This window comes from Argiope bruennichi, chromosome 11, assembly GCF_947563725.1.
Source record: "Argiope bruennichi chromosome 11, qqArgBrue1.1, whole genome shotgun sequence".
NCBI classification, from domain to species: domain Eukaryota; kingdom Metazoa; phylum Arthropoda; class Arachnida; order Araneae; family Araneidae; genus Argiope; species Argiope bruennichi.
The window spans coordinates 62408146-62425936 of NC_079161.1; the positions used below are offsets into that span (position 1 = coordinate 62408146).

General features: G+C 29.7%; 1 protein-coding gene across 1 annotated transcript in view; it reads left to right on the plus strand.

Annotated features, from left to right (window-relative positions):
• Window positions 1-12173: 12173 nt before the first annotated feature.
• LOC129956574 (uncharacterized) overlaps window positions 12174-17791 on the plus strand; it is a 634064-nt gene continuing 628446 nt past the window's right edge. The window contains exon 1 of the mRNA XM_056068502.1: window positions 12174-12748. Coding sequence (XP_055924477.1) covers window positions 12174-12748 — 575 coding nt within the window. The remainder of the gene's footprint in view (window positions 12749-17791) is intronic.

Consider the following 17791-nt stretch of genomic DNA (forward strand, 5'->3'; position numbering starts at 1 on the left):
TTGACCTCTACAATTGTATTTATTAGAGACCCATTATTTCTCATCTTTCTGTTTCATACTTTCCTACCTCTCAAGATAAGAACTAATCTGTTAGAGGTTGAAGATCTGCCGCCATATCATGAGAGCCAATTCAACACCAAAGATTTAATAAGTTCCCAAGAAATTATAGAAAATACCAAATCGGAATTTAAGCAAAATTGCATTATATTATAAATCGGAATTTTCCAAGCTATTTAAAAAGATTTGATTCGCCATCGTAATTTTAAAAGCAATTAAAGATTTTACAATTGATTTGTTGGTGAATTGCTCTAAGTTATTTCGACAGCGTGCCATAAGCAGGCGTCATTATTTTTCCATATGGCGATCATAAAAATTTGTGATAAATAAATTTCGTAAATTGTAAGAAATGGTTTTACCATTTACTTCCAGAAACACATATTTTTAATTATTTTTGAAGCTTCAGATACAAAATTTTTCAAAGTCGAAATTTCAGGATGCAAGAAATAAATAATGTCATAGCAAACCCAAACATTCTACAAAATTAGATTATGATTTTAAACCAGCGGGAGTGCCTTTCTTGAGACTTTTTCTCACACTCTCCCAATAAAAGTCTAATCACCCTTCCCCTGCATAAAATTGAGTAACGCCGAAAATAACTTACATGATATTAAGGAATGATAGTTACGAAATATAAATCTTTGGTTTGAATATAGCATTTTTAGTGAATCTGTCACGAAGATATATATTTTGGCGCCAAATTGGCGCAAGACTTTAGTTGTGGTCCTAAGACAACGTACCAAATTTCATTGCTTTAGTACGTTCTGTTGATGATTTATTGGCTTTATATAACTTGGAAAAGAATAAATCAGCAAATGGACAACCGCTTGACGGATTAGGTTTTCACTTTGAGAAGTATCTATATTTTAGATGCTAAACCCGTGGACCAAATTTTACTTGTCTAGCTCCTTGCGTTTTATAGTTATCGAATTCAATTCTACTCAAACAGCCAGACAGACATTCTGAATGGATGTCGTTTGAAATGGGATAGAATCTGCAAAATTTGGCGTAATTTCCTATGCTGATTTCAACCCTATAGCTAAAAGTGCTTTTATGTGATCATTTTCAGAGACGGACAGACAGACTGAAAAACAGATAGATAGACATTATGCTCAAAAATGTATTTTTCGGACTCCAGCGGGGGAATGGGAAGTCTGGAACATGAAAATCTGCCAAAATCTTTTGTTCAAATTGTTTGAGGATTATAATACTTCCTCTATACTTCATAAACGAGAAAATATAAATATTGTTATCATTTTAAAAATTAATGTAATTTTAAAAATGAATTAAAAAATAAAAAATAAATAAATAAGTGAACATAATTCATTTGATCTCTGTCTTTATAAGCAACTGTCATTTTCTTTATTACTCGCTAATATTACAAAATGACTACATTTAATAAAAGCCTTTTTATTTCTACATAATAACGAAACTGTTCTTAATCATTTGAGTCCGATAATGACTGCACATTTGAGGTCATTATCACTTACCCGGAATTCAATTTCTTCTAGTAAAAATGCAATGAGACCTCTTTATTAACCTTCATATGACTTTTTGGCGATATAGCTATTAAAGTAAAACTCGCTTTGATGAGTTTCCTATGAATAAGAAAGAAAAAGACAAAATTGCTATATTGATTGGAGTTGTTTCGATAATGATTTCATTAATATTTTTATGTCATAAAAATAGTCTAATAAATAATTTATTTTGGCAAAAACTTATGAAATATAAATATATCTTGCTTAAAAACATTCGTATTAAGTTACAGCACCAATTCTTGGTTAATAATACATATTATGCATTTTGTTTGTTTGTTTGAATGAGGGGGATTTAGGGATTTTTAGCTACAAAGGCTGTCATCCCAATTATGCATTTAAATGTGTACTGCGGTTTTCTTTCACATATTTTTCTTAATAGTTCAAGACTATTGTTATAATTACGTTTGTAATCTAAAATTTTAAGTGAATGGCAACGTTGTTACATATATATATATATATATATTTTAGTTTAGAGAGAATGGCAACGGTGCTGTAATTTTCCGTAAATAAAAGATTTCGATTCAAAAAATGGTTGTTAGTTTCTTGCTTTTGTTAAGAATATCTTAGTAAGCTTTGATATACAGTCATTTGCGCCTTTGCGAAGTTGCAATTATTCGTGGCGCTTTTACCACCGTTGCGCTATTGCGGCCGTTCGTGCCATATTCTGCTATTTCACTAAAATTTGGCGATAAAATATTTTTTGGTGAAAATGACTGTATATCAAAGCTGTTCCAAATATCTACTTTATTGCAAAAGTGAGTGACATTAGCAATCAGGTAATACAAAAACTAAAGTTTAGTTTGAGGTAAATAACGTACGAGTTTTTTTTTTTTTTTTTTTTTTTTTTTTACTTTAGCAAACAGCGTTTTCGATTATACATTAAAAATATAGTAATAAAGCAACATACAATTAATATAAAGAATGGAAATAAACTAACACAAAAGATCTTACAATTCCTCTACATTTATCAAAGTGTTAATGCATCTTCCAATAATGAATTTTACGTAATGATTCAGGAATTTATCTAATTTTCGAACAGTATTAAACTTAAATCCGCTACTGCAAAATGTTTTGCAAAATATTGCGCCAGTTCCCAAAACATAAATACATTTATTTAATAAGGATCACATGTACACTCCCGAATACCCGGCCTAATGTGACGGAAAACCATGCCGGATAATAAAAAGCCGGAGTTCTATGAACTCACTTTTTTTCCACCAATATAAGGAGACAAAATTTTTATATCAAAACTCACTGTTATAATACGTATTTTCTCAATTCTTATTGAGTTCTATGCCCTGTATTCATCTCAAGCCACGCAGAATGTCAACGAGGCCGCGGCCCATTGATTCATAGAAGCAGTTGCCGGTAACGCGTCGAGTTAAAACAGAAGGCTCTATGGAAGCTTATAAATGGTAATATACTGCATTACACGTTTAAAAAAATTATTAGAAAAAAAGTAAATTAAAAGATATTAATTGTTCACATTTTAATATAAATTCTTAAATACCTCTCTTAAATGTAGGAAACATAAATAAAACATTAACGTAAAACGCAGGTCTAATTATTTAGAAAATTGATACAGACTGATTTTATTTTTCACTGATAAATGATTACACAGATATGAAAAGGTAATAATAAGAGTCAAAACTTAGTTTTAAGTTCTTGAAAAAGTCCTTAATAGATAACAATGAACAACGGTCAAAACGCTACTCTTTTCCTATCATGAATTTTGCATACGACAGTTAGGAGGTTCGTTGCAAACGCTCGCTTCCATTGCATTGGCAGTGTTGCCAATGCAACGCTTTGCCTTCTTCAGTTAATTACGATAGAAGAAAACTAGGACGAACAGTACGGAAGCCGGATAGCCGTGAACCCGATACCCGAGAGTAAATTATATTATATAGTATTTTCAGAATTTTATAGTTTTATTTTTCTTAAATTTGAACCTTAGATTTTTATTAATTAAAACATTTCATATCTGTAAACCTGAAGGCGAAAATAGAATACATTTATTCAATGCATAAAAATGCCCCTCCCCTCCATCGATATCATATTTTCTAATGTTTTAAGAGTTAAAGTAAAAAGTATGATGGTGGAAAAGGCAAATAAGATAAACTTTTAATCCACGTACCGAAAATTTTGGATTAAAAAAAATAGAAGTTGGAATAGAGATTTACTTTCAGTCACTTTTCAGTCTCTAACTTTTAAATTATTACAGCTGTTGAAAAACTTATAGTTCATGTCATTCAACGTGATCAGGCAAAAACATGGTTATTCAAATTATATTTCCAAAATAAAATCTTAAATCCTCACTTCCTTTTATCAAGATGTCTCATTTAAAAAATCGGCAGAGAAATTTGGCCTTTCTACAAGATATATTCGACCTTTCAAATCCGATCAAAGCTACTTGAATTTCCTGACACTCAAATTGTATTCAAAATATCTTATTTATATATAAATTTTTGAATGGAACTTATTTAAGGTATGCATGGTTATTACACTTCTTGTATAACATTCTTTAATGTTATAAAGAATGTGATAGACGAAGATGCGCAGCATTCCTGAAATTATGCCATGAGAACCATTGCAATATGTGGTATCCCCATATGGAATGTATGCAACAAAGTAAAGTCCATGCATCTCGCCACTCTAATACACTAAGCTTTTTCCTTGTGTTCCAATATGTAGTACCATTCCAATATGTAGTATTGTAGTATATGTAATATTATTCCAATATATAATAATGTAGTATATTTAGTAACGTAGTCTATGTAGTGCCATTCCAATTTGTAGTATATGTAGTACCGTAGTCTATGTAGTACCCTTCAAATATGTAGTATTGTAGTATGTGTAGTACCGTAGTCTATGTAGTACATTCCAATATGTAGTATTGAAGTATATGTAGTACCAATCCAATATGTAGCATTGTAGTATATGTAGTACCATTTCAATTTGTTGTATTTCCATATGGAATGTATGCAATAAAGTAAAGCCCACACACCTCGCCACTATAACAAGCTAAGCATTTTTTTTCCAACATGTAGTAATGTAGTATATGTAATACCAATCCAATATGTAGCATTGTAGTATATGTAGTACCATTCCAATTTGTTGTATTCCCATATGGAATGTATGCAATAAAGTAAAGTGTACACACCCAAACTAAGCTTTTTCCTTGTTTTTCAGCATATAGTAATGTAGTATATGTGGTACCATTCCAGTATGTAGTATTCTTATATGGAAAGTATACAACAAAGTAAAATCGACACATCTCGCGACTATAATACACTAAGCTTTTTCCCTGTTTTCCATTTTCACTAAGATTTATTGCCTTACACCGTACATAAAAAGCCAGTGTTCCACCTCAAACATGGTTTTTTCATAAACTCGAAAATTTATACTTTATCCTGACGCAAAACCTTTCCTGATTACTGTACTAGAAAAACGATGCTGCGTAGATTTCCCCCTCCAAAATATCCCGAAATAAAAAAAAAATGCATGTATTCCAAACAAGAGTATACCCAGATAATAAATCAATAGCCCCCTTCTACCACTTGGAAATCCTCCAGTAACTAAAAATAGATCTTCCACTATGTCCTGCATCCTATAAGTCCTATCTTGCTATGTTTCAACATCGGAGACCTTATCTGTTAGAGCGAGGACTTTAATTCTACGCCGCCATGTATATGAATGAACCAGATGATGAATGCGAAGCAACGATTCGCTCTCGCATGCACGGAGCCGTGGATGTTTTATACATTCGATGATCGGACGCTGATACTAAGCAGATTGCTTAACTCGAAACAACGGTTGGTGGCGTCTAAAAGGGTGGGTGTTTTTTATGTATAAAAGTGTATGGTTGGTTTCGGAAATGGCTGTTTTCGATATGTTGCCTGGATGTTATAACCAGTTTTGTTTATTATGATTTCGCATTAGTCATTAGATTTATTACCAGAACGAGATTGGTGTACAGCGAAATGGGATGTGATGTTATGTGTCTTGACATGTAGTCGTTTAATATGTTGATATATTTGGCCTTGTTTTACTTATTTTCTTTATTGGTAAATGAGATGGGTTGTTATTTATAGTGGTGATACGGTAATGGGTTTTCTACTAGATTCAATTATACAGTTACTACCCAAATGGTTATTGTAAAGTATTACGAAATAAGGTACAAGTTCGATAAAAAGAGCGCTTCTTAAGCTTGTATTGTTATTTCACTAATACAATTATGGGTAAGAATTAGCAAACCCAACGCCAAAGAATCCAGTTTATAAGAGAGCAAAAAGAAGCCCAAGGAAAAAGACCAAAATATCCAATTCATGAAGGAAAAAATTAATGGTTTATTTGTCAAATATCTAGTATAAATTCATTTGTTACAGAGAAGAACGAAGGTCCCATCCAGTTCAAATGTTCGGTATTCTGTTTTCTTTTTTTTTTGTATTATTTTTTCATTTATTTATACATATGTCATTATACATTTATTTATTTATATATATATTTTTTTTTTTATACCGTAAAAAAATCAAAACAAATTTTTCGATATTCTTCAAATTTAGCAAAAATAACTCTTGTAATCACAAAAAATAATATATGTTTTAGGATTCTTGTTTTAGTAATTTATCTCAAGAAGGTGGTCGTTTCAATGGTTTTAGAAATTTGCTGGTCAATGGTGAGATTGCCACAAACTTTTTAGCCATTTCTTTAATAGTGAAGCTTCTAGTTATTATTGCGTTAATATTGATAAAAAAATATATAAAAAATAATTGTAACTTAATTTTTAATGATAAAAGCAGACATTTAATTACAATTGTGTTCATACTGATAAAAGCAGACATTTAATTACGTGTTCATACTGATAAAAGCAGACATTTAATTACAATTGTGTTCATACTGATAAAAGCAGACATTTAATTACAATTGTGTTCATACTGATAAAAGCAGATATTTAATTACAATTTTGTTCATACTGATAAAAGCAGGCATTTAATTACAATCTTGTGCATACTGATAAAAGCAGACATTTAATTGCAATTTATTTCATACTGATAAAAGCAGACATTTAATTGCAATTTTGTTCGTACTGATAAAAGCAGCCCTTTAATTTCAATTTTGCTCATACAGTAAAAACCAAAATCTTAAATAACTAATCTGAATTCGTAAAACAACAAAAAGATAATTTAGTGAAAATTTTGTATTTTTAGAAATAAAATTTATACACGGCATAAATGCAATATTATGCCTTAATACTGAATATAATATTCTCAAATATGCGTATATAACGACTAACAGAATCAACCGACTATTACCTAATATAGTAATATAGTATTACCTAATATAATAATATATTACCTAATAGTAACCCTGTAATTATTAATAATAACCGGTCAATTCGATAAATGGATTAATCTCTTTTAATGTTATTATTAATAAATAAACAATAAATTGCTTTTAGATATTATTATTAATAATAAATTATAATCTCATTCACTTTAATATATGTCGGGACAAATAGAATATATCCTCGTGAAACTAATTATCGTGTCCGATATTTCTAAAAACAATCGTAGTTGTCTACACAATGGATGTCAAGAATGGTTAAAACTTAAAACTCTCTGATGAAAAACAGATTTCCGATTTCTCTCACTGTTGGTTTTCTGTTTCCAATAGTGATGATATGCTATGGTGCTCTCACGGGACTTGGTAAACATAAATATTCGATTTTTCAATTTATACCAAGCAAATGTCTTAACACAAAATTTCAAAATATTGGATGTTTTATTTAGATTATTATTTTGACAGTCGTTATTTTTGTAATGTATGAGATGTAAAAATTGTTCATTAATTTTTGAGAAAGAACAGCTTAGTTAGGGAAATTTTGTCAAAATTTCAATGTTAAGTAAAAAATAATCAAAATATTTAATTTTTATTCCATACAAATACAAAATATCCAGAATGTGAAAGAGTACAAAATAAAAATTATTTTATAAGGAAATATTTTATGAGCACTTGAAATTTGAAAATCTTATCTTGTTTTGAATTGAAAGTTTCTGTAAAATTGACTAAATAAAGCTTTTTTTTTAAAATCCGTGATCTATTAAGATCATCAAAATCGTTTGACAAACGCATAAAAATTTCATTTATCTTATTGAATTATTTTTGAAGTAGCATATTTCCAAGGAGCAAATCATTGCAAAATATAATTTCTTCACGAAATCATTTAAAACGTTACGTTAGCTTAAAACGCTACGTTACGTTGCAACATAGTTCATCTGATTACACTAAAAACAAATGCTTTTTGAAATGGAATTGCCTGATAAAACAAACTGTGTCTGAGGAAATGAAGAGCTTACATAAACATTTCAAATATTATTTTTGGAGAATTTGGCTTTAAAAAGGAAGAAACCATTCACTTCCCGTTTAAAATATCATTGTTTCCTGTTTAATTTATCCATAATTTTTTTATTATAGATAACTTAATAAATTAAATTTTGACTATATTTTTAAATCATAAAATAAAATTCGAGTTTTTCAGGGAAAAAAATCACTTTTACGACCTATTCGTATACCTTAGCAAAGCTATGGATTATTTTGCAAAATATTCAGATGCCTGTAATTATCCAAATGGATTTATTTTAACTGTCGTGAAAAATTAAAACAACCACTGCACAACCCCGTACAAAAATCCAGCGAAATGAGTGTGAGAAAACAGCGAGTGTTTTAAATGAATCCATTTCCCAAAATGGCATGTCGGTGGGAACCTTAACATCTAAAGGCAGCACTTATTCATTGCGCATGTTCAGATTTTCCAGACGCAATTAACACGCTGAGACACTCTTGCAGTACACCGCAGGAACTAGTCTTTCACTTTCTATTTTAATTATTCACACACTCATAATTGTTTACAGCCTCGCCTATTCTGGCTAATTTTATGCTCCTCTAGTCCTCTTCACTGCGCCCGTAACTTTAGAATAAATGTAAAACTTTTCTCAAGGATTTGGGAAGAGGCGTTTATTCTCTACAATTTACTTTCAGCGCGGCCAGATGCAACTCACACTCGGCAGTCTTTTCAACGTGTTACTGCCAATTGTTTTCCATCTCTGAAGGATGCCAGCGTAGATAAACAGTTTCGCTGTGCGTTGGACAAGATAAAAATTTTTGTTGAAAAAGGAATTTAATTGAGGATGAAGTTAATCCCTTAACGTTGTTTGTTTACGCTCGAGAAGTTTCTTTTCATTTATAATAAATTGCGCTCGTTGTTAAGATGGTATGGCAAGGCTAATTCAAGAAGTTTCGTTTGTAGTTCGGTTCCAGTTCGTAAGCCTGACGTTCTTGTTTCAGATGCTCTTTGAAAATGTTGAGCAAACAGCGCCAGTTGAAGTTTTAGGTAGTTAGATTCTTTTATTTATTCATTGGATGCATCGAGTATTCTTGCTTCTACAATCAATAATAAATCAGATTATTTTACGAGTTGAACCAACCAAAATTTTGTTGATTTCAAGGAAGTATTGTTCATTTAGTTAAATGTCTTTTATTAATTGATACTACTTATTTAAGTCCCTTTGAAATGCATGCATATCAGTTAGATTTTGGATTAGATAAAATCGCAATTTTATCTTTCAATAGGAGACAAATACCCTAAGCGTATGCATAAGCAATGTTTGAAGTGATATCAGTTCTTCAGTGTTATAAATTTAATTCCAAGAATATTTAATCTTTAGTTTCAATTTTATATTAGATATACGAACATAATTTCATCTAAATGATTCTATTTGTATAGTGGGTTTTATTTTATTAGTTTTAAGTATTGACGTATCAATAATAAAAGAATTATTTGCAGAAACCAATATTCCAAAAACATGGAAAAACTAAAACTGATAATAAAGTTTTTTGTGTGAAATATTTCGTTTGCTATGATGTTTTCTTTTGAAATGTACATTTAAGGTGGAGTGCAAATGATTTCCATTTTTCTTTCAATACCTCATTAACAAAAAATTAATTAATCTTTAAAAATCTGTTTGAAAAGTTCTTGATAAAAATAAAAAAAGTTATTAAATTTTATTGACATTCGTAGAATTTACGATAACAGATATATTTTAAACTTTTAAAAGTTATTCCGAATCGGTTCTTAAAGTTCTTATAAAGTTCTGCTGTTATGAATTTAAAATACTGAACAACAATGTCGATAATATAAATATAATAAGAACTATTATTAAAATCAGAATTTTCATCTATACAAGTATTTGAAATACATTTATAACAGTTTTTAGAATAAAATAAAAAATGCATAAAATAATTTGATAATATAATCTGTATGAAAGAAATCAAATTGTATTTCATCGGCTATAGAGATTCAAACGAATCAAAAGTATTTTCTTCAAAATCTGGTCACAAATAATTTAAAACTTAATATGTGTATGGATTCTGGTCATTATTTGTTAACAATTAATTTTCAATTAATTGCTAACATAATCGTTCATTAATTACAATTTGTGATTTACTGTATAATAAGTATTACTTTATTGCATAAAAATTTTGCATCTATTTTGAATCATTTTATTTATTCAGAATAACCACTAATAATGCTTATTTAATTTTTTTTTCATTCTGTTAAAATTATTTATGGGAAAAAATTAGATTTTGATGTCTATAAAAATCGTTTGCTGCAACTGATTTCTTTTTTCATTTTAAATTGAAAAAGAAATATAATTGATTGGATAATTGATGATTTATAATAATTGAGGATTTTATAATAACTTATATAGTATTATTTTTAATATTAAAATATATGTCTAGAAAAAATGCATCTATTTGGAGTATTTTATTCAATCATAATATGCATATGTTATTAATACCATCTATCCATCAATGTACTTATATTTGATATATCATAGTTTTGATCTTTCTTGTGCTTCTAAGCTTGATCACAGATATTGAAACATAAAAATGGTTTAGTGAGTATTTTTTCTAGTTAATTAAATAATTAATTTTATGTTAATGAAACTATTTTCATCCAGAGCAATATGCAGCTGGTTAAAGATAAAACATGAATATGTTTTAATTTTCAGTCATCAATAATGGGTCAACAGTATTCATAAGATAAATTAAATATATGTCACTCATTTTCGTTCTCAAAAGAGAGGTCAAATCACCCTTGATTGGTATGTCGCTGTACAATTATACGTATGAAGGGACATACATTCAGTATCTGATTCCTGATGTTAAAGACCAATCGTGTTCTATATCAAAATAAAAATATCCTTCAGTTTTTGGAGTATAGATATTTAATGTTGAACCCTAAGATGAACCCTTCATCTAACTGTTTTCATTATTTATATTATCAAGTTCAGCAAAAATAGTTTAAATCTAATTTAACCAAATTCAATTTGAAAAAATGCATATTTTATAACCAAAAGCTTGCATTTTTAAAACATTTTTTTTTATTCCATTATTTATTTATTTATTTATTATAAAAATCGTTTGGAGTAACTGATTTTCTAGTTTTAAAAAACTTATTGGTGATAGATATTATAATGTATATAGATATTATAATATCTATGAGAGAAGAAAAGCATTTATTTGAAGAATTTTATTCAATCCTAATATTAAGTATATATTTTTCTTTTCTTGTATATAGTACTTATACCACTATTCAACAACAGTACGTATGTTTAAAATATATCATAGAGGTAACTTCTTTTTTTTTTTTTTTTTGTGCTTTTAGTTTTGCTCAAATATTAAAATGTAAAGAAAAGACTTAATAAATAACAAATAATTGCTTTTAACAAATAAATTTTAAAATTTATTCGTTTGATTAATTTGTTAAAGAAAAGGAAAAGTTATTTAGAAATGTATCAGACTTCCAAAATATTGAAATTATTCATTTTTAAAAAGATAATAAATTGCAATTTATATATTTTTTCCAAAAATAAGCAATTGACGAATTGTGTTTGTTTCTTCCAGGTATACAGCAGAAGAAGTCGTCAGCCCGAACGCTGCATCACTGAAGCTGCAATTTAAGAAAGAGTGAAAAAAAAACTATATCTTTTCTGGAAAGTAAATGAAAAGTACTCTTTTTTCGGATGGTATGATTGACGACAAATTATGTTTCCAACAACATCTGTATAATGAAGTAGCTTTACTATCCAAGACTTATTGAAAACTGAAATTATCTGATAAAATTCTTTTCCAAATACTTGTAAAGAAAAACAATTATTGAGAAGCACAAATTTCGCTGATTTTTTTAAAAAAAAATATTGAATTACATATTATCATTATGTTGACAATGCTTACACGATATTTATTATTATTATGTATATAAAGATGGCCCTATTCTACATTACACGTCATAAAGTTCAAAAATATCAAAATCAACTAGACTTCTCCAACAGTTGAATAATAGTTTTCTTCTAAATAAATCCAAATATTTGAATCAATTCAACCAAGATGGGAGACAAAATCAAGTTTTGTACTTTCACCATCTTATGCCTATTCATTTGCTCAAATATAACCAACATCTTCTGCGCAGAAGAGGAAAAAATTATTCTTGCGAGTGCTCTCAAAGAACGAGAAGTCATGTTCTCAGAGTGTGGCGGAGTTCTGCGAAACTCCAAGGGGATCATCTCAACTCCGAACTACCCAGAACCTTACCCAGTACCCATAAACTGTCGATGGGTAATCGAAGCTCCGTCTGATAAAGTCATAGCCATCTATTTTACCCAATTCTACATGAGAGAAGGCTTGACTGTAACTGAATACGCCTTCTTCTCAGAGACCTTATACATGGGCAAGAAAGAATTTGGTATGATTAGTTCTGACAGAGAACCCACATACTTAGTGAGCAACAAGCCGGTTCTGGTGCTGGATTTTCTGGTCCGTGAGTCGGGTAACATTCATATGAGAGTGAGAGAGCACCTGTTGGATGTTTTTGGGTTCAACATAACCTATGAAATCGTCGGTAGAAATGAGACTGTGAGAAAGGAGGCATGTATTTACCACCACTGTTCTTATGCTGGCTCATGCTATGCGGCTGCCTTCTTTACCGGGTATTTGTGCCACTGTTTTGCTGACTTTTACGGGGCTGAGTGCCAGTACAGTCCTGGATGTGAGCCTGGTGCTGAATCTATGTGCCAAAATGGAGGAACATGTCGGTAAGTACTTTATTACTGTAATTCTAAAAATAAAGACTAAGAGAATTAAAATGTCATGCAAATATCCTGAATTAATTGTAGTAAAAAATCAATTCAGTGTAATACATGTGCATCCGATGTTTATTTATTTATTACAAATGCCCAAAAGATTGGCCATGACGCATTAGATCTTTAGCCTTGAAATATTTCTAAACTCTACAGTTTAAAAACAAGTGCAGAGCATTAGTCAAGATGACTAGCATCAAAAATTTGATGTTGTCCGCACAGAGGACATAAGGGTGAGTCACAAAGCCTGAGCTAATACAAGTACGAGGGCAACAGTTATGACCTATCAGAGACATGAGGAAGGAACAAAGCCGTAGCGGAATTAGTGTTAACCAGGGTGCACCGCATGGAGGCCTACTACATTACACTCCTTGTAATGAAGAACATTGCTAATCCGATGAATTAAAATTGATCTTATTCAATTTTCCAGTAGTGAAATTCTCAGATTCTTTGAGAACTAAAATGTCGGTATGACTTTAACCCTCCAGCTGCTTATCCCGCGATTTCCGAGGATTGACAATCAGTCCATTTTTATTGCACCCAGCGTTTTTCACAGTTTATTTTTAAGATTACAGATTTTTTGTTATATCATATTATCGTGTAACATATGGTATAAGTTCATTTTGCTTGAAAACTTTTGCAATTCATTTGCAATTATGGCATCTAAATAGTGATTTTAAAAAATTATGCAGACAGAGGATTAAACTTTAATTTAGAAGACTGGGGCTTACTTTGGATATTGAGATAAGAATAATTATTCTTTTATTCCAGAATTTTTGTACAACAGTAATATATGTATACAGGCTGATTAAGATCAGTTGTGAACAGGGATATAAAGTAAAATATGGAGTAAATACAGGCAATAACAATATAAGAACCAGATTTCCGATATTTCCAATTAAACATGTTCCCTTGGGATGCTAATCTGAGAAGGGCTGCAAGCATTTCATTTAACCCCTTAACTATTTTATTTTCTTTACTATCTAATAAGATGACACCTTTTATTTTGGGAATATTTTTTTATTTTAATTCAATAGAAATCAATTGAATATTTGACTTATCTATGTATTCGAAGTAATTTTAATATTGAATTATAATCGTTATATGTGGTTTATTTTTTCTTACAACTATCAAAATTAGATAAATCGATGCACGTATGCATACGGGCAAGCAGTTAAGCGGTTGGCAAAGACATTATCTTAGCTATCATCTCTGACAATAGAGAATGACAGCCTTTGCTGCTAAAAATCCCAATTTTTCGTTTCAGTTATAATAATAATCTTAACTACTAGATAAATATGTAATATTTAAATCTTATGAAATCTAAAATGTTTGGATATAATTAGCATATTATTAAGTAAAAAATACATATTAGGATAAAATGAAAATTTTTTGAAAGATAATTATCCAGGTTCCTATCTGTTTACAGTTTAGTAATTATTAGAGTTTTTATATATGCCAAGCATGTCCCTGAATATAATTGCTCACAAACATGGATTTCATACAATAATTATTTATAATAAGTAAATAAAAGCGTATATAAACGTATAAGTAATAAAAACGCATAAAGTTACTAAAATAAATCAATTAACATAAAATACATTGTTAGCAAGTTATTTAAGTTAGACATGTATTAAATTTGAATCTAAATAGGCCATTTTATTAAAATGGTGGCTTCATAATGTGCATTTCCTAAGGTCAAAAAATGTCTTAAACCATCATTTATAAGAAGGGGTCGTCGTACTTACCAAGCAAGATGTGTTGCAATGAATCGGCTTATAGTTGAGTAGACAGTTTCTTTAGGGCAACGAAGATGCGCTTTGAAAAACCAGTGGGTTTTTAGAGCTGAATTCACCGCGAGATGTGGAATACCATAATAGGACAACATGGTGCAGAAAAAAACGCCATTTTTAACAAATGGGCCAACTTTGTGCGATATGGCGATTCACCCATATGGAATACCCATAACAGGTCAACATGTACAAAAATACCCCATTTTTAAAGAATGGTCTAGCTTTGTGGGATGTGTCGATTCATCCATGAAGAATACCCATAACAGGACAACCTTAGATTTATGGGAGATAGCGATTAACTCATATTGAATACCCACAATACGGCAATATGATGTACAAAAATACACCATTTTTAACAAATAGGCTAGCTTTGTGGGGCGTGGCGATTCACCCATGAAGAATACCTATGATAGAACAACCTTGCTCCATTTTTAATAAATGGAATATTTGTAGGAGATTGTGATTCGCTTATATCGAATACCCGTAATCGGAAAACATGGTACACAAAAATACTCCTTTTTTAACAAATGGGCTAGTTTTATGGGAGGTAGCGATTTGCCTTGTAGGTATGGTTATCACCATACAATGGAAGGTAGGCTATATTACTAGTAGATTTCTCCGAGTTACATTTCGGAATCTATTCTGGTTTCACTTTCTATGTTTCAAAGTCAAAACTATCCTGGCTCACATTTCAATTCTTTTTAACTTTGTCACATTTTCGAGCACGTGCCTTCGGCAAAAATGATTATTTACATAAATAGAGATAAAATAGGGAGGAAAAAAAAGGATAAAAAAATTAAGATCTTGTTTTAGTTGAAGTCAAACTAGAACTGCCAAAGATAGTCAATGGTGATAGTCAGTATTTAAGTAATAACAGTAAAATTTATTATTACAACTTATAATTTATAGCTGTATCTGTTATAATTATTGTTGCTCAAAAATAATAAGACAACATAATTCCCGAACCCCTCAAAATATAAAAACAAAATTCTTTAGTATAAACATTGTAGTAAACGCTTTGATTAAAAAATAAAATAAAAAAAAACTTTCATGAGAATAAGAATTTGTTGAAATACCTTTTACTTCATACTTCTCTACAAAAATTATAGCAAATTTAATAGCAAATGGACAAAAAATTTAGCATCGCGTTTTACAATTCTTTCACTTAATATCAACGTTGAATTATAAGTACTTGGACAATATAACTATTATTAACACAAAGGTAGTACAAGAATTACTCAGACCCAACATTGCAATAAATAAAGGGAAAAAAATGGTACGGCAGTTAGAATTAGTAGAAATCTCCCTTTGCATCGTATTTCTTTACAAAACAGTAATACACTAAATTGGAAATAGAAGCAACATTTAGCCTCGCATTTTACAACTTTCACCTAATACCAACGTTAATTTGAAAAAAACAAACTCGGACAACATAATTATTCTCAACAAAAAGTAATTCAAGAATACATTCAGACTCGATTCCAATAAATAAACTGCTATGACCATTAAAATTAGTGGAATTCTCCCTTTGCATCGTATTTGTGTACAAAAATTACTATACTTAATCGCAAATAGGCAGTAACATTTAGCGTCGCATTTTACAACTTACACCTAATACCAACGTTAATTTAAAAAGAAAAATTACAAAAATTCAGTGTAGAATTACTCGGACACAAAATTACAATAGACAAAGAAAAAAAATAGTATGACATTTGGAATTAGTGGTAATATGCCTTTTCATCATATTTCTCTACAAAAATTAAAATACTTAATCGCAAATAGACAGCAGCATTTAGCAACGTATTTTACAACTTTTATCTAATATCAACGTTAACTAAAAAGCACTTAGACAGCATAATTATTCTCAGCTAAAAGACAATTCAAGAGTTACCCAGACTCATCATTGCAATAAACAAAGAAAAAACTGGTATGCCAATTAGAATTAATGGAAATCTTCCTTTGCATCATATTTTTGTACAAAAATCAATTTACTTAATCGCGATTTGACAGCAAAATTTAACATCGCATTTTACAACTTTCACCTAATATAATTAATTTGAAAAAAAAACCTCGCACAATATAATTAAAAAGTAATTCAAAAATTACTCATTCAATATTACAATAAACAAAGAAAAAAAATAGTACGGCAGCTAGAATTAGTGAAAATCTCCCTTTGCATCATATTTCTTTACAAAATATTATAAACTTAATAGCAAATGGACAGCAACATTTAGCATCGCATTTTACATCTCACCTAATACCAACGTTAATTTTAAAAAAACTTGGACAACATAATTATTCTCAACAAAAATTAATTATGGAATTACTCAGACTCAACATTACAATAAAGAAAGAAAAAAAATAGTAGAAATTATCCCTTTGCATCATACTTTCCTGTACAAATTAATGTACTGCATCGGAATAGTGAAAAAAAATACATCATCAAAACTTACATTTCGCAATCCATTCAACTAATACCAGTGCTGCTTAAAATGGCTACAGACAAAATAATCTCATCCACAAAAAATAGTTCGAGAATAAAATAGAATTAGCACCGCGATAGGCCAAGAATATGAATAAAATTTTGAAGTTATTTCACTTCTTAAATAGGTCTTTGATGTGTGTATTTATTAAAACAACATCATACATACACTATCGGAAGCTCGTCTTTTCCAAGAATTCATTTATGACTTCAAAAGGCAGAGAAAAGGGCGCCAAAAGACTTTGAAGGCTTTTCTACGATTTTTAAACTCAAAAGTTAACTCAAAGTATTTACTCTGAAATACGCCTTTGATCTTCTGCTCAGATTTAGTAGCTTTTCCCCTTATATCTCTGCCATAATAAATCAGCATATTTTTATCATTCGCGATTTAAATGCGATGGAACTTTGTTTCAGCTATTTTCAGACATGAATATCATTATTTTCGTTTTAAGTTTTAGAAATATATATTTGTGGCTCGTAAAATCTAAGTAGCTTTGTTTGTTTCTTACCTTATTTGAATGTATTTGCTGTGAGCATTTTTGAAAGGTATGAATATATTTATATGCTTATAAATAATTTCACATTTACAACTGAATTTCTAGAATACTTTAATTTTGTTTTCGCCTTTTGTTTATAAATATTATTACATTTATTGGCAGATTTTTTTTATTTCACTTTCTCTTTTATTTTATTTCTTTTTCGTGAAATCACTATTCAATACAC